We start from the raw sequence: 25,537 nt of genomic DNA, 5'->3' as shown, positions 1-25,537 counted from the left end.
GAAAATTTTAAAATTAATGGCTAAGGTTACTAAGGAAAAATAGATTAATAGTACTAAAGAATATTACTATATATTATTAAGCAGAAATCTTGTTAGTTCTGCTTAAAGAGTATATATAGGGGAGGAAAAGAATATATATGGTCATCTATAAGTTTAGCCTCTACTTAATATAGATTGCTGGGCATCAATAAATGAGTCAGATAGGGGATTCCTAATCCCAAGAAAGCTTCCAGACAGTACAGTAAATGAGAGGAAAGTAAGTTTTCCATATCTAAGCGATACCATTCGAGTACTTTTAAAGGTTCTCACTTAAGATACAACCAGTCATTCTCATTTAAGTTTTTCTTCAGAGTCAGTTTTGTTTTGTTTTCCAACAAAGTCTTGCTCTGTCAACCTGAGTAGAGTGCAGTGACATCATCATAGCTCACTGCAATCCTAACTCCTAGGCTCAAGCCTCAGCACCCTGAGTAGCTGGGACTTCAGGCGGGCATCATGAAGCCCAGCTAATTTTTCTATTTTTAGTAGAGACAGAGTCTCACTATTCCTCAGGCTGGTCTTGAACTCCTGAGCTCAAACAAGCCTCCTGCCTTGGCCTCCCAGAGTGCTAGGATGATAGGCGTGAGCCCCTGTGCATAACCACAGAACCAGTTTAAAAGTAAACTTGAGCTCTATTCAACTTGAAATAAAGAATCACGTAAAAGAAAATAAAATTTCAATATCCTCTAAATTTATTGTGCCCAGGGGGGAGGTGATGTCCTGGCAACTGAGTAGCATGTTTGCAAGTTCTGTTTCCTCTTTATTCTTGTCTGCAAATGACTCAGAGAGACCAGAGACCAGACCTCCCCTCATTCTAATCACTGATCAGTGGTATAACTGCCTCCTTTACTGTCCTATACCTAAGTCAGACAAGATAGCACACAAGTCCCCATGACTGCTGCAGTCTCCATGTGGAATAGTAAATGCATCTTTCCCAAAAGACCACTTCAACTAGACTATTGTAGCTATGTATTAAGCCTTATACAGAAAGATGCTGAAATTCTGCTACACTTCTCTAAACACAGTGACATAAATGATTTCCAACTTCTACACCTCAGAACACTGACTTCTGTTCTTTGTTATCTGTGCTTCCCAGAGGCTTTCCTCAAACTTTGTGCTCAAATAAACTCTATTTCAAGTAGGTTCTGATCCTTTGATTATTCAGATTGACAGTCATCAAATAAACAAGTCTGCTATCGTCTACCAATTTTTTATAAAATCACTTCTCTTTTCATTCTACTTAAGAATATGAACTACACTATTCAGAAAACAGGCAAATATCAAGGCCTGTCAAAAGACTACCTTATCAGCTCGGCGCCTGTGGCTCAAGCAGCTAAGGCGCCAGCCACATACACCTAAGCTGGCAGGTTAGAATCCAGCCCGGCCCACCAAACAACGATAGCTGCAACCAAAAAAATAGCTGGGCGTTGTGGCAGGTGCCTGTAGTCCCAGCTACTTGGGAGGCAGAGACAGGAGACTCGCTTGAGCCCAGGAGTTTGAGGTTGCTGTGAGCTATGATGCCATAGCACTCTAACCAGGGCAACAGCTTGAGGCTCTGTCTCAAAAAAAAAAAAAAAGACTACCTTATCTAGGACAACAATAGAAAGAAGTACAAAGAAGTACAATAGAAAGCTGGGTGAGTGGTGAAAAAAAAAAAACTTGAACAGGTTTCAGAAGGAAAATGGCAACAATAGTGAATTTAAGCTTTAGTTCATAAAAAAATTTCAATATTCTGGTGTAAATTAACTTTCATTCTTTAAACATGTCCCCTTGTGAAAACATCAGGATGGGGTAAAAAAAATTAGTCAAATTTTCTTAGAATTAGGAAAAAAATTCCAGATTAACTAATTTGGAATCTGCCCACAATTATAATAGCAGGTAAAACTGACGAAAGCTGCCTGGATCTTGATAAAAAATATTTAAATTCTCAATAATTTCTCTTTTTTCCTCATTCTAAAATGGAGTTATTTCTTTACATAGGAATAAACTAGCTAGTAAAATTTATAAAATACATTTATTTAGGCCAGGCGCGGTGGCTCACACCTGTAATCCTAGCAGTCTGGGAGGCCGAGGCAAGTGGATTGCTTGAGCTCACGAGTTCAGGACCAGCCTGAGCAAGAGCAAGACCCTGTCTCTACTAAAAATACAAAAACTGAGGCAAGAGGATCACGTGAGCCCGAGTTTGAGGTTGCTGTGAGCTATGATGCCACTGCACTCTACCGAAGGTGACAGCTTGAGGTTCTGTCTCAAAAGAGTAAAACAATAAAACTGCCTTTAAATACATTTATTTAAAAATTATCCTAAACATTTGTAATACTTTATTTTCATAAGATCTTCCCCACAGTCTTTCAGTTTTCTGTCAGTAAACTGTGCCAGTGAATTCTATTCACAGGATTCCTATATTGCACAACACCATCAATGTGTTATATTCCTTACGTGTTAATAGTATCAGATTAAATTAAGCCAGGACAATTTAGCAACACTGAACTTAACTTTAGCCTTATTAATACTAAAAAAATGAAAAATTATATTGACAGAAATTTACATCAAGCCCAGGGTTTAAAAACAGATAACAGATAATACTGTATCTAAAATCATTTTAAACGCAGAAATAGAAAAAAAGTCAACATTTCATAAGAAAATTTTGTAATATAGATGAAAATGTATTGTCTAATTTGGAGTAAGCAATACACATCATTGAACTATCTCAATGGGAAAATATTTTAATATAAAGGTAAAGGCATTTTTTTAGGGGGTAAATAAGGGAAGCTTACTTAACATAGGATCTCTCAACCTTGCACTACTGACATTCAGGGCCAGGTATTTCTTAGCTGCAAGGTACTCTCCTGTGCACTGTGAAACATTTCCCTGGATGCCTGGCCTCCATCCCATTAGATCACGGGTTATCGTTACAACCTGAAAAGGCTCTCTAATCAGTAGTTTCTGCCCTTTCCTCTCTCCTCACTTCTATCTTGCTTTCTCTGGTAAACAAAATGTCTGCACATAATACTGCATGCCTCCTATGAGGCAAAATCTCCCCTAGTTGAGAACTACCACCTTAACACAGGGTGGCCACAAAGTTCGTGTGCAAATTAAAATAGCTGTCTATTTTATAGCCACCCTGTATAATTTAAGGTTATTGTTACATCCTGAAAAGGCTCTCTAATCAGTAGTTTCTGGCTTCTAAAATCTCTCAGACTAGTCAAAAATTATTACAGAAAAAGTCAGAGAACACTTTCTAAATCCTTCAAACTCAAAATGTTTTCAAGTAGGAGAAAAACCAAACCAGTAAAATGCTTAATTGTTGAGACACAGCTTTTATTACACAGGTTCTAATAAAAATTTTTTAACCCAATTAAAGGACTAACCTGAAAAGTATTAAAACGTCATCCTAAGTGAATGCTAAACTGAAGTTTACCTGAATAAATTGTGTTATGTCAGAAAATGGCCCCCCACCAAAAAAACCCTAACCACATGGTACATATTGGTAAGCTGTACACAAGATAACTCTTACCTGTAATATACTTCCAAGTTGTTTATGAAAGAATTTTACAAACTCTTTGCTCTCATCATTTTGCTGGGTAAGTGTCAAAACCATGCGCCTTACTGAAGTTAGAAGTTGAGAAGAGCATACTTCATCCATGTGCTCCTAAGAAAAATCCTAGTCGATTAGAATATAAACTTACCTACCTATTATTTAAATACATATTAATCCACATAATATAAAACTGTATTTTTCTTGCATACATGCTTCTCTATTTTCAGATATATATTTAGAAACACTTGTTTATAAGAAAAGCCAAACTCCCACCCTACACACATTGAGAGAAGTTTGGCAATTTTGACCCACCACTGCAGATAACAGCCAGGAAAAGAACTGGTTAATCCAATACTTCATCACTTCCTTTTTATACCTGAAGGAGAACTGCCCATACCAGAGTTTTCATTTTGCCTATTTTCCTGTTTGTAGTTCAGTTAATTTCAATTTCTCTAATACACTCTCCAGCAAATTCCCTATTATCTTCTAACTTAGGGTTTCTCAACCTCTGTACCACTAACATCCTGTGCATTGTAAAATGTTTCACAGCACCACCCCATCCACATCATCTTGACAACTAAAAATGTCTCCACACATTGTGAAATATCTTGAGGGTCAACATCACTCCCTAACTTTCTTAACAAGCCACTTGAGGTAAATCTCTTCTTAAAATCTTCCTTTAGAAGCATGGGTGAACTATAAAATAATCCAAATCATGGTTAACTTTCTGAGTTGAGTCTATAAATCATCTATATTAATCTATCTCAAGGTTCTAATCCCTCTTCTTCATCTAAATTTATCTAAGCAAATTACATAACCTTTCCTCAGTTCACAAATGGAAGAACATACCATGCACTGGGCTGGAAAGAATTGTCAAAATGTCTATTCTACCCAAAGCAATCTACAAATTCAATGCAACCCCCATTAAAATACCAACATCGTATTTTAAAGAACTGGAAAAAAATAGTACTTTGTTTTATGTGGAATCAGAAAAAACCCTGTATAGCTAAGGCTATTCTTAGTAATAAAAACAAAGTCGGAGGCATCATCCTATCAGACTTCAGGATATGATACAATTCCACAGTAATCAGAACAGCATCGTATTAGCACGAAAATAGACATAGACATATGGAACAGAATAGAAACCCAAGAGATGAAACCAGTCTCTACTTGCCATCTGATCTTTGATAAAACAAACCAAAAGTGTACAGTGGGGAAAAGAATCCCACTGTTTCAACAAATGGTGCTGGGAGAACTGGATAACCACATGTAAAAGGCTGAAACTCGACCCACTTACTAAAATGGGCTCAAGATAAAAGACTTAAATCTAAGACATGAAACGATAAAAATCTTAGAAGAAAGTGCAGGGAAAAAACTCTTCACGATATTGGACTGGGGGAAGATTTTATAACAAAGACCTCAGCAGCCATCATGATGATGACAAACATTAACAGATAGGACTTAAATAAGCTGAAAAGCTTCTGCACAAGCTAAGGACACAACAAATAAAGCAAAAAGACAACCTTCAGAATGGGGAAAGATAATTGCAGGGTATGAATCTGACAAAGGGTTGATGAACTAGAACATACACAGAACTCAAATCAACAAAAAAACAATAAACAATCCCATTTACCACTGGGCAAGAGATATGAAGAGACCTTCTCTGAAGAAGACAGATGAATGGCTAACAAACATAAAAAAATGCTCATTGTCCCTGATCATCAGAGAAATGCAAATCAAAACCACCCTGAGACATCACCTATACCCAGTGAGAATACCCCACATCACAAAGTCTCACAGCAGCAGACGGCGGGTGTGGATGTGGGCACTACTGGTGGGACTGCAAACTAATACAACCTTTTTGGAAGGAAGTATGAAGAATCCAAGAACTCAAATTAGACCTCCCATTTGATCCTGCAATCCCATTATAAGGCATCTACCCAGAACAATAAAAATCATTTTATCACAAGGACATTTGTGCTAGACTGTTGATAGCAGCTCAATTTACAATTGCCAAAATGTGGAAACAACCTAAATGCCCACCAACCCAAGAAAGGATTAACAAGATGTGGTATATGTATACCATGGAATATTATTCACCCATTAAAAGGAAGGCTATTCCTAGTATTAAAAACAAAGTTTTTTGTATTAACCTAGAATGAGTTGGAACACATTTTTCTTAGTAAAGCATCACAAGAATGGAGAAGCAAGAATTCAATGTACTCAATTCTAATATGAAGGCACTAGATGAAGGCAGTAGATGATCTAATACAAAGTGGGGGGTAGGGGAATGAAGGAGCAGGGTGAGGGGAGGGAGGGGGATGAGGGTCAGGGGGTCACAGTATATGGCACACTGTGTATGGAGGCAGGACACAATTATAAGAGGGACTTTACCTAACAAATGCAATCAGTGTAACCTAATTCTTTGTATCCTCAGTGAATTCCAAACAACAACAAAAAAACCCCAAAACATTGTCTCAGTTCTTTTTCCCCCATTACACAAATCTATAAAATGCGGTGGTAAAACTAGTGGAGAAGTCAGATATATATAATTAGTCACTACAAGCTTTGTGCTATCTACTAGATCATAATACTTCAACTAGAGAACTGTTTAACAAGAACTGTTTTCACAAGAACTATTCCTTATTTATGAACTAATATAGTACCTTGCTCACAGGAGACACTGCTTGTTGAACAAATATATATTTTAAAAAGTGCACATGCGGTGCTATAAAGAACCATGGGGGCGTACTGGAGGCAACTTATACAAAAACCCGATGTGTGAAACAGCAACTACAGATACAGGAACCACTGAGTAATTGGAAGTGTGTGCACTTGGAGATAGAAGAAAATAGACCAGATCCAGCAGTGAAGCCTTTTGAAGGCTGAGGAGTCTGTGTTATGATCCTGCTTAGTAAACACCTGCTTTGTGCCTATTATGGCAGTTAGTCCAGGCAAAAAGATAAGGATACGGATTAAGGTTATGCTATTGGAGAAGAAAATAAAATTAATTAATCTTAGGTTAAAGAGTCCATTTATTACTCACTAGTGAGTGGTAGCAGGACAAGTCTAGTTTAAGTAACTGTGTCTAATGCTGAATTTTTATAATCCAACAAAAAAGTCAAGAGGTGATGTGAAAGGAGATATAAGGAATGAAATAGTGGGCAGCGCCTGTGGCTCAAAGTAGTAGGGCGCTGGCCCCATATGCCAGAGGTGGCAGGTTCAAACCCAGCCCCGGCCAAAAACTGAAAAAAAAAAGAAAAGGAAATGAAATAGTTAAAATCAGATAACTAATTCTACTTTTGTTGGCTTCAGAAACTTTAGAAATGCTAAATTTAATAAGAATACCTTCATTAAATGGTATCACTTAAATCAGGGGCACATAGGTGAAGTGAAAAGGAATAAATTAAGGAAGATGACAAGTCTTTTGTTCCGCATAACTAGCAATTCTAGTAGTGTCATCATACTCTAGCCAGCTAAAATATTATTTTTTTTTTTTTTTTGAGACAGAGCCTCAAACTGTCGCCCTGGGTAGAATGCTGTGACATCACAACTCACAGCAACCTCTAACTCCTGGGCTCAAGTGAGTCTCCTGCCTCCGCCTCCCGAATAGCTGGGACTACAGGTGCCTGCCATAATGCCCGGCTATTTTTTGGTTGCTGCAGTCATTGTTTGGCAGCCTGGGCTGGAGTCGAACCCGCCAGCTCAGATGTATGTGGCTGGTGCCTAAGCCGCTTCAGCCACAGGCACCGAGCCAGCTAAAATATTATTAATAGTTCCTAATATCTCAGACATTTAAGAAATGTTACATTTTTTAAAATTATTGCAATTCTTTTAAACTCATGACTTTTTGAACATTTCATAAACTCTTAAGATGATTTCTATTTTGCTCAAGTATTAAATGTTTTATCACCTAATAGCTTCTGAGTAGAATATGTGTCTTACGTAAATTTACCACAAATCAGACACAAAATAGTAAATGCAATAAACTTCCTAACTGAAGGCTGTGCTCCTTAAGCGTAAGGCCAAATCTATCATTTAGATTCTTTAACTCTTACAAATGATTGTACCAATCAAATAAATATTACTACAAATAGACCTAATTTAATTTTAAAAAGGCATGTTTACAAGTATTGTTTGTATTACTCGTGAGAGAATAAAAATGTAAGAGGCAATACTTTTACAATCCAGGACGAAAGCAAGCCATGATTCAGATAATTTATGTCAATTCACTTGAAGCAATAGTTTCAAACTCTTAAATAAATATCTACTATCTACTTAAATAATATTCTACTGTGAAGAATTGACATAACTGACCACTTCCCTACACTGACCATCATTAAGTTGATCTAATTTCCAGAGACCAGACATGCACCACCCGTATCTATCAGTACACTAGGCCTAGTTCCTCATACTGACCACCTCCATATGTTGACCAACTGTCACAGTCCCTTAGGTGGTCAACTTACAGAGATTCTACTACACTTATATTTTTACAATTCATAAGAGTATATATTCTTTTTTGTAAATATATATATTTCTAAATAACAGGAGAGAAATTCACAGATCTAGTAAAACTGATGTATTTATGTCTTATCTCTCCAAAATCTCTTTACTCAATCTCAAGTCCTTCTTGGGTATGAGATACTACTCTAGTGAGACGATACATGCAAATAATTATGATTCTTTGTCATAAGTACTATAAAGAAGGTATAGACAAATTATCCCAGGAATTCAAGAGAAGGAGAAATTATGCCTGTAAAGACATGCAATGACATTTACACTGGCTTCTTGTCTAAGAGACAAGATTAACTGACAGAGAAATGGGAAAGGGAGATTCTAGACAGAAGAGGACACATGGTCACAATGTCAAGCAGGACACAAGGTATGTGGGAAGAAACAGCAAGAGGCTGGACACAGGGTCAAAGGGTTTGTGACTAACCCAACCCTGATCTGTATCCTCTGAGTCAGTTGTTTTCACACTGTACCTTGTAGAGTCTAAACAGCCTGATTAGTTTGACAAACACAACTGAGGTCTGAAGGGTCCAATACAGTAAGTATTTAGTACCTACTATATGCAGCTATCTCCCACAGTGCTAGGATCATAGGTATGAGCCACTGCATCCAGCCCATAAAGCTTACATTTTAACAGGAGGAAACACATGAAATAAATAAGCCAGTATTAAATACAAGGTGAAGTACTATGGAGATGAATAAAAAGCAGGTAAAGGGTAAAGGGGAGGGAGGTTTATTCGCCAAAAAGCTAATATTCGACCAAAGAATTGAGAGTTGAGGGGTTCAAGTGAAAAAACCATCCAAGTATCAGAGGGAAGAACATTCCAAGCAGAGGTATGTACATGTAAAAGCAAGTGCCTATGGCATTATTTGTACCTCTGCTTGAAAGTTCCCTCTGCAGCTTTCCCTGATTATGCAATCCAAAACAGACACCATCCTATCACCAAAGATGTATTATTTACTTATTTATTTATGTATGTTATTTTATTTTTGAGACACAGTCTCATTCTTGTCACCCTGGGTAGAGTGCAGTGGCATCACCAGAGCTCAGCGCAACCTCAGACTGCTGGGCTCAAGTGACCCTCCTGACTCAACCTCCCAAGTAGCTGGACTACGGGTGCACTCCATGACACTCAGCTCATTTCAGTAGAGACAGGGCTTTGCTCCTGCTCGTCTTGAACTCCTGAACTCAAGCAATCCTCCCACCTCAGCCTTCCAGAATGCTAGGATTGATTACATGGACCACTGTCTCTGGCTATATCACCAAATTTTAATTCTCTTCATGGCATGCATCATTACTTGATATACTTTTACTTATATGTTTTACATTTACTTGTGTTATTCCTATCCTAGTATGTAAGCTCCATGAGCACAAAGGCCTTGACTTGTTCACTGCTATGTCCATAAAACCTGGCATAAAGTAGGCCGTCTATAAATATTTTTGAATGAATAATGTATGAATATTTCATAATCATTAAAAAATATGCAATAGAAAAATAATGAGTTAGAAAGAAGTTTCTAGTATACAGTACAGAAAAGCTTATAAAATGTTGGTAGGTCTATTTCCGGGGAACAAAATTATGACTAATTTTTAGGTTTTTTCCTTTTGTTTACTTTTGTTGTCAGAATTTATTATAATGCATTCTTTTGTATCAATCAGAAAACAAAACACAGCAAGTTTATTTTAAAAAAAATTAATGCTTACCTTCAAAAAAGGAATTACTTCTTTCATAATTGCTTTAATTTGCCGGTCCAGCTGCTGAGTATCAATTCGAGGACATGGGACAGTAGAAACTTCACTGACAGGTTGTTGTGAACTATGATTTTCAGTAACAGGAGTTTCTATTTTTAAAAAGAAAATGACATATTAGCAAAACAAAGCCCATGATTTAACATATGCCCTTATGTAAAGTTTTAACTACTAAATTCTGGTGATTTTATGCTAAAATAATACCAAGAAGCATCCATGTAATTTTGGTACCCGCTACTAATTAAGAAAGCAGTAGTAAAACTACCCTACCTATCAGGTAGGGTCTTTAACTTTTTTATATGGAATTATGATACTACTTCAAATCCATAAAACACACCTTCTAAATTATTAACTGTAGTAGTGGCAGCGGCACCATTTTCATCCTCAATAACCCTGCAGGTACATCTCATATTTGAGTTACTTTCAGCCTCAGTCTTCATACGTTCATATTCTCTCATTCTGGCTAATGCTTGATCTAAGTGAATTACAGTATTACCTGCATTTGAAACAAAAATATTTTAGAATAGGTAAAAGTAAACTTTTTAATGTATTCCTCAAAATGTATTAATTTCAAAAAATGTAATAAAAATGTCAAAAATGTCAGAACATAAGGAAGGAAAATTTGCTTTAACAAGTTCCAGATACTATACCAGTTAGGCACTTCAAGTTCATTATCATATGCATGTATTTTTCACAAGAACAAAACAAGGTAGATAAGATCTCCATTTCTATAGTACATGCAGAATCAGAAAGGTTGACAATTTGGCCACAGGAAAAGAGTTAACAGAAGTTAACAGAATTGGTGGACTTAAGTCTACATTCTTCCGACAACATCTGAACTTTTTAGACTTTTATTTCCTTATCAATGTAATTCGAAGACTGTATCTGATGAACTTAAAGTCATGTTCTAAGGTTATAAAACATTCTGCTTACCTAGATCATCTGTTGCAAAGGGCTCAAAATTTGAAGATACAGACATGACACTAGTATTATCAGCATCATTTTGTTCATTTATTTTATTTGTTTCTCTTTCAAAGTTCTTCTCAAAAGTTTCCTAAGTCATAGTAAAATAAACAAACAAACAAAAATCGCTATTATTTCTTTTGCAAACTGTATAATGAATATTAAAGATCTAACAGGGAAACTAAGTCTTTGCATAAGACTATACGCTTAAAAGAGATATTCGTAAGTTACATGTATACTCCACCCAAACAAGAATATGATATAACCAAAGTTATTAAAAGTTGAATGCAGAGTCACAGGAAACACAAAAATGTTAAGTAGACTTTACAGAACATTTGTCATTATATAGATTAAAATACACAAAGCCAATGAATGATTAAATTCTAAATTGGCAAAGTTAAAATTTTAAATAATTTCTGTACCCTCAGGGACATTCTCTTTCTTATCTCCAACCCTAATAATGTCTATTATCTTAATATATCACAGTTGTCTGAAATGAGAACAAAAACATGACATCATTCATATTTTTTTAAAAAATTAACTTTATTGAAATATAATTTATGTACAATGCACCCATTTAAATGTACAGTTTGATGAACTTTGACAAATGTGCACACTCATGTAACCAATTCCCTAAAGACCACTTCTATTAACCCAGGAAGTTTTTCACACCCCACTCATGCTCTCTATCACTGTTCATCAGTTTTGCTGGTTCTAGAACTTCACAGAGATGGAACCATACAGTATATGTTCTTCAGTGTCTGGCTTCTTTTGCTTAGTATGTTCCTGAAATTAATCCATGCTCTTGTGGGCTTCGGAAATTCGCCATTTTTAATGGCTGAATAGTATTCCATTGTATGGATACAGCTTATCCATTTATCTGTTGATGCTCCAACTTGAGGCTATCGTGACTAAAGATGCTATGGACATTAGTGTACAAGTATTTTTGTGCACATACGTTTTCATTTCTCTTGGATGAATACCTAGAAGAGAAATTGCTGGGTCACATGCAAAGTTTAGGTTTAACTTTTTAAGAAACGGCCAACTGTTTTCCCAAGTGGTTGTGCAATGTTACATTCCCACAAGTAGTGTGAGAGTTCCAACTGTTCCACTTTCTCACCAACACTTCTTATTGTCAATGTTTCTAAACCAGTTCAGCCATTCTTATGGGTGAGAGGTGGTATTTTATGTGGCTGTAATTGCATACTAGTCATTCCTATTACACATCTTCTTTCATGAAGTGCCTGTTCAAATCTCTTGCCCATTCTTTACTGAGTTGCTTGTCTTACACTTATATTGCTAAGACTTCTTTATGTAGTCCAGATGTAAGACATACGTCAGATCTAGGATTATGTTCTCCTAACAATATCTTTTGAAAAGCAGAAAGTTATTTTTGTGAAATCAATTTATCAATTTTTTTCTTCTACAGTTAGTGCTTTCTATATCCTAGAAAATCTTTGCCTATGTCAAAGTTATGAACATTTCTGCAAATTCTCTTTTCGAAATTCCAGTTTTAGCTTTTACAAAACTTTAACTCATTTCAAAGTAATTTTGTACACCATGTGAATAGGAGTGTTCACTTATATTTTGACTGAAACATTTCACAATTATGTTGTTTCTCCTAGCTATTGTTTTTTCTATCTTCAACTATGAACTAAAAGATTTTTCCCTAATTAAAGGAAATTCAAGAATACAGGGAACATATTTCAAGAAATAGGTAAACCATTTTATTGCTACTTCCAGGAAGACTTGAAAGTAGATGAGCTTTTACCATTTTATTACAGGTACAATACAAATTGTTTTTTCTTTTCCCTAAACCTTAGTTCCTCCCCTATATCCTCCTTAATTTACAACTCCCAGGGGCACGTTCTCACTTTCATTTCTCTCTTCCTTGGGCATCTTCAATTCAATGTGTATGTAAAAGCTCTACAAACAGAGCTCAAAGAACCTTGCCCTAGAAGCATGAAAATTAAGATTCTAGATTTGGTAACTACTAACCATGTGGCTATTTAAATTAAATAAAATTTACAATTTAGTTCCTTAGTCACAACAGCTACATTTCATGTGTTTGCTAGCAATGGCTACTAAATTAGACGGTGTAGACACAAAACACTTCTATCATGATAGGAAGTTTTACTGGACAGTGCTGCTCTGGACCTATGGGTACAAACACCAGATGTTGTGCTGCTGCTGATTAAATAGCATTAGTAAAGTGAAGATGATGACATTCAATTTAAATTTTACAAGAAAAATTAAAGAACCGATTTAGTTATTTAAAAGCAATACAAAGTACAATTATTTACCCCAAATCCTTATTTATCAAGGATTACACATCATCTTTAAATTTCATTTTACTTTAAAACCTTCTCAGGTTAACTTTATCCTAAATTTTCAAAATGTGCTAATGACAGTATAGACCAATGTGCTCAGATCTTTTAAAATAAATAGAAGCAAGGCTGCCTGTATGAAACTTGGATAAAGGAGAAGCAATGGAGTTATGAATATAAAATAACTGAAAAATATGTCTAAGAATGGAGACTATTCCTTGTCTTCCAAGTTATTTCATTGTCCACAAAATCCTTCATATAACTCAACATCTACTTCAGGTAGTCAGTGGGAGCACATTTCATTTCCCACAAAAATTGGTACACAATTTTTAATTAGTTATAATAACAATACAAAGGACCAATCACTTAAACTAATTTATATTTGCCATCGTAAAGTCAATTAAAATCATGCAGTTTTTAGACATTAGGTTGAGGATCAGAATAGGGCAGGAGTCAGAGCCCAATAGAAAAACATTTTAAGCAGAAAAGACGACATGGGGAAGTACTATTTTAAAAGTGAGTACAGGGCGGCGCCTGTGGCTCAATGAGTAGGGCGCCGGCCCCATATACCAAGAGTGGCAGGTTCAAACCCAGCCACAGCCAAACTGCTGCAACAACAACAAATAGCCGGGTATTGTGGCGGACACCTGTAGTCCCAGCTACTCGGGAGGCTAAGATAAGAGAATCGCCTAAGCCCAAGAGCTGGAGGTTGCTGTGAGCTGTGACGCCACAGCACTCTGCCGAGGGTGATAAAGTGAGACTCTGTCTCTACAAAAAAAAAAAAAAAAAGTGAGTACAAACTAAAGAGCAGAAATTCAGAAACAGTCTCAACAGTTATAAGAAAATTATTGTATCTGAAAAAGAGACATGATGATCTTTTGAGAAAACACTATAGTTTCAGGAAAAACTTACTGTGTTAGAATTTCAAGAATGGGCAGAAACACAGTAATATGACTCCGACTCTACCGACAGCAGATATTTACTCATCAACATACTCTAACCCATCAGTCTCCAAGTACAAGAGTGGTCATAACAAAAAGAATGTATTTGCTATCCCAGGACCATATATAGTATTTCATAAGAAAATCAAGATCTTCACCTCTAAAAAGAAACTCCCAAATCCTTAGCACATAATCGCCTCAATACATGAGCAGTTTTGTCAGCCATTCAATCAGCTATGTGCTGGGTATTATCTGGAGGACAAAGTTTACTGAATTTGCCATTCTCCTCGCCCCTCTTCTCCATTTCCAGGTCCTTTTTTTCCCCATCAATTAGAATACATTAAATTACATTTTTTCCCCAGATGACTTTCTTTGGTCTAGGTTTTACCAAAAGGCCTGATTAATCTTCTATTTATTTATTCAAGGATTCTTACTATAATATGATTGTTCAGTGGTTTATTTATTTATTTATTTATTTATTTATTTTTTGTAGAGACGAAGTCTCATTTTATTGCCCTCGGTAGACTGCTGTGGCATCACACACCTCACAGCAACCGCCAACTCCGGAACTTAGGCGATTCTCTGACCTCAGCCTCCCAAATAGCTGAGACTACAGGCACCAACCACAATGCCCGGCTATTTTTTGTTACTGTTGCAGGTTGGCCCGGGCAGGGTTCGAACCCGCCACCCTCGGTATATGGGGCCAGCGCCCTACCCACTGAGCCACAGGCACCACCCTGTTAAGTGGTTTATTATGTATCTTGAATAAAAGTTTATTAAAGTTATGTTAAGAATTAGTCCCTATGTTGTACAATGACAATATAAATATGACTAATTTAGGCCTCATAATCCATCATTTTCACATTATTTTTAGTGAAAATAAAATATTACTTTATTTTGATTGAAATAAAGTAATACGTTATACTTAGCTTTTTTAAAAAAGCTAAAAATCAAATATATTGCGTATACTCACAATTTGACAATAACCTATTTAACTTTTGTTTACTGCATACTGAAATTATGCCTACATTTCACTAATTATCAGCTTACATCATCAGTAGTAGCAAGGCTCTCACTGGGAGTAAGTTCCGAGTTTGATGCTATCCAAGTACCAGAGTTCACTGACTTTACGTTTTCTCCTTGTTTGTCATGGCTCTCAGAAATATGTCTGGATACTATGTCCTAAGTAAGGAAATAAGTAAGATATTTATGCAAAACATGTAAGTTAAATCACAAATTTAAAAACAGCAGCAGACAGGAGAACAAATGCAACACTTCTCACCTCATAGGCTAGGTGTGAGGAAGAAGTAACATTAAATATAAAACACTGAAAAACTGTTCAAACGGAAACTTTATCTAAACTTTCTTAAACCATACATGAAGTTTTAAATAAAATGTCAAGAAAGCACAAAGAAAACAGATCATGAAACAAGAATATGCTTCAGTTTAAGAAAGTAACTAGGTATAATCACAAACAAGGCAATAACAAATAAGAAAGAATGTTAGGTACCAAATACCTGCAATGCATATAAAGCCCTCTGTCTCAAGTAGTCTGTGTTAAGTAGCTGAAGCTCATGGAACAGTTCAATAAGAAAATGTGGACGAGATTCATTCTGAGAAATTAATGTGGCTACTTCAGAATAAATAGTATCCCGCAAAGCTTCAAACATAGAAAAATCACTCCCAGTTTCTGGAACATATAAAAAAAGAGCAAATTAATATTGATGAAGTACCTTCAGACAATTTCTATTAGCTTACAACATTACTCTCAGCTTTAAATTACTTAAAATCAGAACACAATTCTATTTCAGGGCTCTTACAATAGAAAAAGCAACTTAAAAAGTTACCGAGATAATATAAATTTAAAATATCAATAAGTATATTAAAAAATATTTAAATGTATGAATAACATTATCTAGTATTACTAGGACAATGTTACTCTTGGGCATATAAAATATATGGGAAATTTTATATACATCAAGTGAAAATTTTTCAGCTCTTGAATGAAGTAAGCTAAATGCAAATAATTTCTTATCTTTTTTTGTTAATATGAACTTAATTATAGAAAAGGAAACTTTTTTGTTTTGTTGATGATGAAAAGAATGAACTGAATGCTGCCAATGAAGACTACTATAAGAACTATTTCGTCTGGTCTACTAATTCTCAAACTTCATCTATTATGCAGAACTGTGCTGATAAATATATAACTGTAACACAAGAGGTCAATTTGGCTGTAGTGTCTTATTTACATACTCAGAATAAATTGGAGCATTCACCAATCCAAGAGAAGTTTTCAGCTTCACAAAATCTAGGCATCACTTTACTATTCAGCTACAATTCTGCTATCTGCACTTGTTGATAACACAGAATTAATCACTCTTAAAGGTATATAGTCATTCCCTTAAATTTAATGTTAGGAACTAACTGTTCCCATTTTGAGTTCTCTATGGAAAAAAAAAATCTCCAAGTTGTTCTTATAGCTGTCAAATTCTGTAAACTCTTCTAGAGCAATACCGAACCACAAATAACTAGTTAAATGATTCAAGTTTGACAAAAATCAGTAATAATTTTCTAAGAAAGAGAATTCAAAGTGTTTAGTGTATTTACATATTGTGCTCTCAAATAAGCATACAAAGATCATAAAGACTTAATTCATTTTTGTAAGAGAGGAATAAGAAAAAGCAAAGGGAATGTGTGTTAATGCTGCAGTCCCCAACACATGGGCTGTAGACCAGTACCAGTCTATAGCCTGTTAGGAACCAGGCAGATAGCAGGAGGTGAGCGGCAGGTGAGTAAGCGAAGCTTCATCCATAGTTACAGCTGCTCCTATCACTCACATCACTCCTGAGCTCTGCCTCGTCAGATCAGCAGCAGCACTAGATTCTCACTGAGCACAAACCCTACTGTAAACTACACATGCCAGGGACCTAGGTTCTCCTTACAAGAATCCTAATGCCTGATGATCTAAAGTTGAGCTGAAGCCGCGATGCTAGTGCTGGGGAGCAGCTGCAAATACAGATTATCATTAGCAGAAAGGTTGGATTGCACAGAGGCCATAATAAACCAACTGCTTGCAGATTCATATTAACACTATCTCCCGACCCTACAGTCGATGGAAAAACTGTCTTCTTGGTGCCAAAAAGTTTGGGGACTACTGCCCTAATTGAAGAACTTTCCACTAAACAGCTAAGTACTTTTACATCTTTCAGGGTCTCAATTTTCACAAGCATAAAATAATACTAATAATGTAAAAACATTAATATATAATAATAAATCTAATTTTTAATTCTATGTATCTTTAAAAATTTTTATTAATACATAATTGATGTCATTATTTCCAGAGTGTATATGATAGTTTGATACATTCATGTAGTGTATAAAGATCAAATCAGGGTCACTGGAATCAGTTATTTATCTGATCTTACTGTTAAGAACATTTGAATTATTCTCATCTATTTTGAAATGTATAATAGGTTATCATTAACTATAATCACTCTACTAATCTATTGAACAATGGGTCTTGTTTATTCTTTTGCAAATCACAGGACAGCATTCTTTTTATGGCTAAATAATTTTCCATTCTGTATACTTATATACACCAGTTTCTTTATCTGTTCATCCACTGATAGGCACTTATTACGGTGATTCCCTACTCTGGCTATCGTGAATAGTGCTGCAATAAACATGGGAATGCAGGTACTTCTTTATTTCCCTTCTTTCGGATATATACTCAGTAGTGGAATTGCTGAATTGTTGATAGTTCTATTTTTAGTATTCTGAGGAATCTTCACAGTTATTATTATCGACCATACTACATTCCTACCAACAGTGTTCCCTTTTCAACATTCTCATCAGCATTCATTTTTCCATCTTTTTGAAAAAGCTACTTTAACCAGGATGATATGATATCTGAAGATGTTTTCTTTTTGCACTTTACTGGATCCACACACACCCCCTCTCAGATTAAAGAATTCCCATCTTGTAAGATAGGTCTGGGGTGATGGTGAATTCTCAGCTTTTGCTTGTCTGGGAAAAACTTATTCCACCTATCTGAAGGATAGCTTTGCTCAGTACAGAATTCTTGGATGACAGTTTTTTTTTCTTTGAGCACTTTGAAAATGTCATCTCACTCTCTCCTGGCCTATGGGGTTTTTCACTGGAGCTTTTTTTATTATTATTAATATAAGGGTATATATGATTAGGTTACATTGTTTGCATTCCAGCTGTAGTTGAGTCCTTCGCCCCAGGTGTATCATACACAATTCTATATATCTTATGAAATAAATCCAGATAAAAAGATGATTTGATATGCAAACTTTCAATTTATGTACTATGTAGCAGTTTGATGTTAATTTAAAAAATGTTTATTTCAAAGCTATAAAACAAAGCCTATTTAATGACATCTTTAATATCTCCGTATGTGATACAATTACCAATCTAAATTATAAAAAATGTTATTGCAAAAAAATAAATCATGCCAAACACAAGCTTCATCCTCTCCCTTTCCAGTCAAGAGGTGGAAAGTTTATGCCAGTTTTTCTTCCTGAACTAAAACTGTTTAGCTGTGACTAGAAAAACCTTAATTCTAGTCAGTTTTCTCTGATCCCATCTTGTTTTTAATCCTATTTTCAGAGTTCTTTTCTTTTGGAAGTGCCACTGATATATTCAGCTTTGTCAGTTCTGAATCCTTGTTTTAATTCTTTAGTTTCCCAGCTAAAGATCCAAAAAAGCTTTTGTTTTTCACTCATGCACAGCTGCAGGAAGAGTTAAAAAAATACAGTTCTAATTAAACATATTTAATTTAAAAAAACAGATTAGAGACAAACGTAGCATTTTGTAGTCTTTGAAATTTTCCATGATCTGTTTATCTAGTCTTTGTATATCACACTTGTCTTTGTTAATTTTATAGATGTTGATAGGAATTAAAAAATAAACTATAATATAAAAGTAACTGTATTTTTGTTTCTAAGAAATGTTTTTAAACATTTAATACAAAATAAATTATCAAATTAAATATTAAATCATAAAAAAGTTTCTATTGCCCTTATAAATGTGCTAGTTAGGTTATATACACCAACAGAAAGGGAAAACAAGAAAAGCGGTCAATTTTACCAACCAAGAATTGTAAATGTAAGCCTTCAGAATTTTATTTGTTTGAATTTTCTTTCACTTTACAATAGTTACAACAAGCTAAATCTAAAAAAATCTTAACAATAAAACTAAAGATTTTAGGACCAATGGAAAAAAATTAATAAAAAGTGGACACCAAGACTCAGCAGATTGTTACCTGGCGCTTCATTGCATGCATTTCTGTTAGACTGCTGTTGTATTCTCCTAGCATGTGCTGTAGGAAAGGGCAGACATAAGGATGAACATAAAATGTGGATAAGCAGTCAAGATAGGGTCTATAATATGAATAAGTGAATGAAAAAAAGAAATAAGCAAATTTCTTTAAAACTGCTTGCCTGAACTATTTATTATAACAAGGTATAGCCTTTGTTCGACCTAAAAATAATTTCATCAAGAAAAAAATCTCTAAGGGTTTCTTATAAACTTATACTAATGTGGTCGATGACTGACTATCATAATAAACTTCTATCATTTGTTTTTAGAAGCATACACATCAGGGTGAACCTCCCATAACTTCTGAGGGAGAAAACAGTCGTGTAATTTAATACCAGCAGTCATATTTGCTACATTCAAGTAATCACACATGGTGGATACCATTACAAAAAAAGTTATAACATGCTATAAAGAATTTTAGGGTACTGGTTAAAACTGAAAATAAATCTTTTTAGAATGTGACTACGTAAATATACACAAATATATTTATGCTATTCAAACATTTTTTAAACTCACCAAAATTCAATCACTGTATTTTCCAAGTGACAGTAATAAAGTCTGAATTACTCTAACCAATTATTAACTTTTTAAGTAATTGATCCTTTATTTACTAAACTTTTTAGTTTAATGCCATTCCACAACCTATACCCAATTGTTTATTCTCTGACAATATCACTACTTGGTAAAGATAGTGAAAATACATGAAAATTGTAAAATTTTGGTAACATTCTGGGTTTGAGACAACAGAACTGATATTTTTGCCAAAAGAATCCTGGACTTTACAGGGGATCAGGATTCAAAGTTTAGTACCATCTCCTAGCAATCTGAGCCTGAGGAAGTCATTTCAAAACACAAACAAATGTAATGCTTCTTTTCTGATTACAAGAGTAGTAAGCATTCATTTTAAAAGTTGTAGGAAATATAGACAAGCTTAAAGATGATAAAACCACTATTAACCCTCTGATTTATTCTCTTTTCTTTTTCTTTTTTTTTTTGAGACAGTCTCATTTTGTTACCCTCAGGAGAGTGCCATGGTGTCACACATAGCTCACAGCAACCTCAAACTCTTGGGCTCAAGTGATCTTCTTGTTTCAGCCTTCCAAGTAGCTAGGACTACAGGCACCCGCCACAATGCCTGGCTACTTTCTAGAGACGGGGTCTCCCTCTTGCTCAGGGTGCCTGCCAAAATGCCTGGCTACTTTTTAGAGATGGGGTCTCCCTCTTGCTCAGATTGGTGTCGAACTCCTAAGCATAAGCAATCTGCCCACCTCACGATCACAGGCATGAGCGACCATGCTGGGCCTCCTTTGATACATTTTCTTCTAGTCTTTTTAATTCAAATTTTTGTTTATACATAGTTAGAATTATACTGTTTAGACAACACTAAATCACAATTTTTTTTCTTATTTGGTTTCCTTGGTATAGATTCTTGTAAGTAAAATTACTGGATTAAGGGCAGGACTTTTGTAGCTAGCCAGAAAAGCTGTACCAGTTTGTATTACCAGCCCTTTATAAATGATGGAAAAAACAGGTACCCTCTCTGACCATGTTTCCTCATCTGAAAATGGAAATAAAACCAACTCAACATTATGAGGCTCAAAGAAAATGTTCTTTTGCCAATCTGCAATAATAAGACATGATATGGTAGTAGCTGTTATTTTCACCAAGGGTCTTGACAGTTGAGATAATGAATCTATATTTATTGCCTCTCTATATATTTCTTTATTCTTTACAAATGAGAAAAGTACAGATAATTATTTAAGCTAGAATGGTAGTAAACACATATGATTCCATTTATTTGATAAATACAGACAGCCTACCATTGTCAGGTATTATGCTGACATTTAAGATACAAATATGAAAAAGTATTTGTATCTTATCTGTATTTGTATGCTGCTTGGGGACTCAAAAGGGTGATAAAAAACACTTAAACCGGTAAATATAATACAAGCAACAAAACAGGCTTACAGAGACTACACTGAAAACAGAAAGGAGAAAGAACCTATTCCAGCTTCCATTAGAATGCAATTTCAGGGTTCCAGAATTAAAATTTTACTAATTGCCCAGCAGAAAAATGGGCTTGTAAAGTGCAAAAAAGGACTTGAGGCAGAAAAACAACTACTGATGTGAAAAATCTTTAATGCTGCTAAAAGAATAAAGCTCAAGGCAGAAAGTGGTATGAGTCTGGAGGGGCAAGAAGAAACAAAATCCCAAATGACCATGTAAGGCATTCAACCTTCACCTTGTAGACATGATGTAGCCAAAGGTTTTAAGCAGGTGGATGATATAATTTCACATCTAATTCTTATTCAGATGAGATTTTCAGAATTTCAAATTAGGAGTTCCACATTAATACCAACTACCCTTGATTTAGAAAGAATTTTATTAAACTGTATCAAAAACTAACATTAAAAAAAAAATATTTCCGGTTAATTTCTTAATGTCAATGAACACTGTCATCTCTACTACAAAACCTTACATGACAGAAATGTTTGATAGACTAGTTTTAAAATTTGCTTTAATAAAGTTTTTCAAATCTAAAATGAAGATCCCCTTAAATTAAGGCAAACCACAAAAGAAAAAAACATACCTGAAGATATTTCTGTAGACCTACTATGTTTTATAATTTTTTCCAGCTGCTCATGATTCTTTCTGAATACTTTTGCTTGAACAGGCTCTTCAGCCTGAGCTGAATATCTGTTCCGACTTTTGCAAGGTTCACATGTGCTAGACATACTGGCACTTTCATACCCTTGAGAAAAAAACGTGACAATCGTTAGCAGCTACAGCTAACTCAAACTATAAAAGGTAAACTGATTTCCACAGTGAAACAGTGGAAATCTAAACTTAATTTAGAATGCTATGACAGCCTTGTATAAATAGAAAATGAAACAATAAATACTATGTCTTAAAGGTATTTGCAATAGGGGTGGTGCCTGTGGCTCAAGGAGTAGGGCGCCGGTCCCATATGCCAGAGGTGGCGGGTTCAAACCCAGCCCTGGCCAAAAACCACAAAAAAAAAAAAAAAAGGTATTTGCAATAACCTTTGGACACATGGGATAACATTAATTCTAATACTTCACTGTCCTTTGATACATAGTATTTGTCTTAATGAGTACATACCAAATCAAAGTATATGGCAGACGTTACATGACTAAAATTCTCTACTGGACTCCAAGTTAACAAGTTTTCAATTCTAGGAAATACACAAGAGAATCACATTCAATCTATACAAATACCCATAGCCAACAGAAAGCAAGCAGCTCTGCTGCTTTACATCTTCCAGATCACAACAGCTGCTCTGCTAATTACAAAAAGGCTCCCCAAGATGTCGTTAATTCACTCTCTATGATAGCCTATCTATCATAAAGGAAGACTCGATCTTCCTTTATCAATCCTCTACTTGTACGGTAACAATTCTAAGGCTATCATTCAAGTTTGAAATTGGAAGACAATGGAGGGATTTCTTTAAAAGCTTTCTAACTTAGATTTCTAAACACAGGCAAACTATCCAGCAAATTAGAGTCTTGCAAATATTTAAAGGCACCAAAAATATGTACTTATACACAATTTCTAAGAAAGTTCCTGGAGGCTGTATTCCACTAAAACAAGAAACCAAACTGAGAAAGAAAAAGTATGAGATCATGGGGTGGCACCTGTGGCTCACTGGGTAGAGCACAGGCCCCATATACCGAGGGTGGCGGGTTCAAACCCAGCCCCGGCCAAACTGCAACAAAAAAATAGCCGGGCGTTGTGCGGGAGCTTGTAGTCCCAGCTATTTGGGAGGCTAAGGCAAGAGAATCACCTAAGCCCAGGAGTTGGAGGTTGCTGTGAGCTGTATGACGCCATGGCATTCTACCGAGGGAGATGAAAGTGAGAAACTGTCTCTAAAATAAATAAACAAATAAGTATAAGATAAAAAAAATGGGGGAAGAAAGACATAGAAGGGTAAAAAGAATCCCCAGAACTGCGATCAAAGAAGATCCACAGGATGACAACTGTGCAGCAGGCCAGAATGGGGCAGAAGGAAGGTGAACTCTAGGAGGGAGGTGTCCCAGGAAGAACAGATAAATTGACTCATATTTGAAATAATTGAATATATTAAAAAATGGCTCAGTGCCTGTAGCTCAGTGAGTAGGGCACCAGCCACATACACTGAGGCTGGTGGGTTCGAGCCCATCCTGGGCCTGCTAAACAACAATGACAACTGCAACCAAAAAATAGCCGGGCCTTGTGGTGGGCGCCTGGAATCCCAGCTACTTGGGAGGCTGAGGCAAGAGAATTGCTTAAGACCAAGGGTTTAAGAATGCTGTGAACTGTGATGCCACAGCACTCTACCAAGGGTGACATAGTGAGACTGTCTCAAAAAAAAAAAGAAAAAGAATATATAAAAAGGTTCTTTTTCCCTTAGAGAGTTTGGTGATTAATCATAGATATGAACAAAATATGGACAGAAAAATGAGGCAATCATTGATCCTAATGGGGGAAAGCATATAAGGAAGGTAATCGCAGTACTGATATACTCAACTATGAACATTAATAGCTATTAATCATAAAAACTGAATATTGATGTATTTTTTAAAAAGAGATACACAGTTAACATAAATTTTAATATGATACTCAATAGAAAATGGGTTTAGTTCCTGAAGGACTAAAAGCAAGCCTGTTTTAAAAGTGGTTTTATCTGTATGGTATTCAAAAGCTGCAATGTATTTAGAAGCCCACACTTCTTTAAATGAGTTAATCAGGAATCTAACCGAAAGTTATGGTTAAAGAACTGTGTGCAAAATGAGATGTAATATCAAAAGAAAGAACAGTAAGACTTAGACATTTCTGGCAATTTTTTAATAACCTACAAAATTTGAAGACCAACTTCTGAGCTCACATACAAGAACTGCCTGGAAAGTATCCAGGCGCTGTTAAAACTGTTATTCATGCTGCATGGCTGGATACTTCCTGGACAGCCTTCATATACTGGAAACTAAGAAGCTTTAAGAAGTACAAAAATGAATAAATGCCAAGTTTTGCAACATTAATCCACACTATTAAACCCAATTTCAAATACTGAAGTATTTTGTAAGAAAAAATTATAAAGGTATTTTAAAACAACTGTTCTAGTAGGTCTACAACAGCATCTGCCCAAAATTAAACGTGTCAGCATGTCAAAGATCACTACATTTATGCTGATCAACATTCAGCAAGTTTCAATACTTACCAATATTCTTAACTCTGCTTTTCAGCTGAGTAGAATTCCTCTTCTTACCCTTCAACTTGGGAGTTTTATCTTTAGATGCCAGGCTAGCCTGTGCAGACGCTTTTCTTGTCTTGAATGTTTTAGTTACTGTTGCTGGATCTACTGGATCAGGCATACTGCTGAAGCTTTCTAACGATTCTTCATCAAACTGGTGTCTTCTTCTGCTTGTATCTAATTGATTTTTACGGTTACTATTTGCAGTTTTCTCTACAGACCCTGCAAATCCAGTCTTAACAAATGGTTTTTCTACTTCCCCTTCTTGGTCATATAACCATGCTGTCCTACTGCTGTCCACGTCCTCTTCAGGCGATTTTTGATTCCTTAATAATGAAAACAAGTTTTTATAAATTATAGACTTCCTTATATACTGAAAATTCCAGATAAGCCTAATATACAGTTCACTAATAAGCAGATTTAGGTGAATAAAAAAAAGTGTTTACACAAAAATATGCAAATACTTATTACACAGGCTAATGTACTACATTACATTATGCTTTAATTATAAACTAAAAAAACTGAATTTTTACTCACTAAACCATTTTCACTAGCAGAAGCTCTATGTCAAAATCATGATGGAAAACGGTGGGAAAGAAAAATCAAGGCAGGAAGAAAACACCGAAGAGTGGCTAGAAAAGAGCTGTAACAGAGGGTCTGGGAACTTAGAGTCTATCTGTGTCACCTAAAGCAGTTCAAATAGAACCAGAAGGGCGGCACCTGTGGCTCAAAGGAGTAGGGCACCGGTCCCATATGCCAGAGGTGGTGGGTTCAAACTCAGCCCCAGCCAAAAACTGCAAATAGAACCAGAATTTGGTGAAAACAACTGGTCACTCAACTAGTAATTTATTTCTCCACTCATTAAGTCTTAATTTG

At 35.5% G+C, this 25,537-nt stretch overlaps 1 protein-coding gene across 5 annotated transcripts in view; it reads right to left on the bottom strand.

Moving 5' to 3' along the window:
* PCM1 (pericentriolar material 1) overlaps positions 1–25,537 on the bottom strand; it is a 90,919-nt gene that overhangs the window by 13,539 nt on the left and 51,843 nt on the right. For 2 of the 5 annotated variants that reach the window (XM_053578354.1, XM_053578355.1), the window contains exons 24-32: positions 24,629–24,987; positions 22,004–22,165; positions 19,358–19,414; positions 15,588–15,760; positions 15,121–15,252; positions 10,773–10,893; positions 10,177–10,335; positions 9,795–9,931; positions 3,551–3,685 (exon numbers count right to left, since the gene is read on the bottom strand). In XM_053578354.1, the coding sequence (XP_053434329.1) occupies positions 3,551–3,685; positions 9,795–9,931; positions 10,177–10,335; positions 10,773–10,893; positions 15,121–15,252; positions 15,588–15,760; positions 19,358–19,414; positions 22,004–22,165; positions 24,629–24,987 (1,435 nt within the window). Of the gene's footprint in view, positions 1–3,550; positions 3,686–9,794; positions 9,932–10,176; positions 10,336–10,772; positions 10,894–11,330; positions 11,786–15,120; positions 15,253–15,587; positions 15,761–19,357; positions 19,415–22,003; positions 22,166–24,628; positions 24,988–25,537 lie in introns of those variants that run through there. The other 3 variants (XM_053578358.1, XM_053578359.1, XM_053578357.1) reach the window with 2 other exon arrangements.

This window comes from Nycticebus coucang, chromosome 24 (genome assembly GCF_027406575.1).
Source record: "Nycticebus coucang isolate mNycCou1 chromosome 24, mNycCou1.pri, whole genome shotgun sequence".
Taxonomy (NCBI): Eukaryota; Metazoa; Chordata; class Mammalia; order Primates; family Lorisidae; genus Nycticebus; species Nycticebus coucang.
Note: the sequence above shows the minus strand (reverse complement) of the source record. Positions and strands in the feature narration are given on the sequence as shown.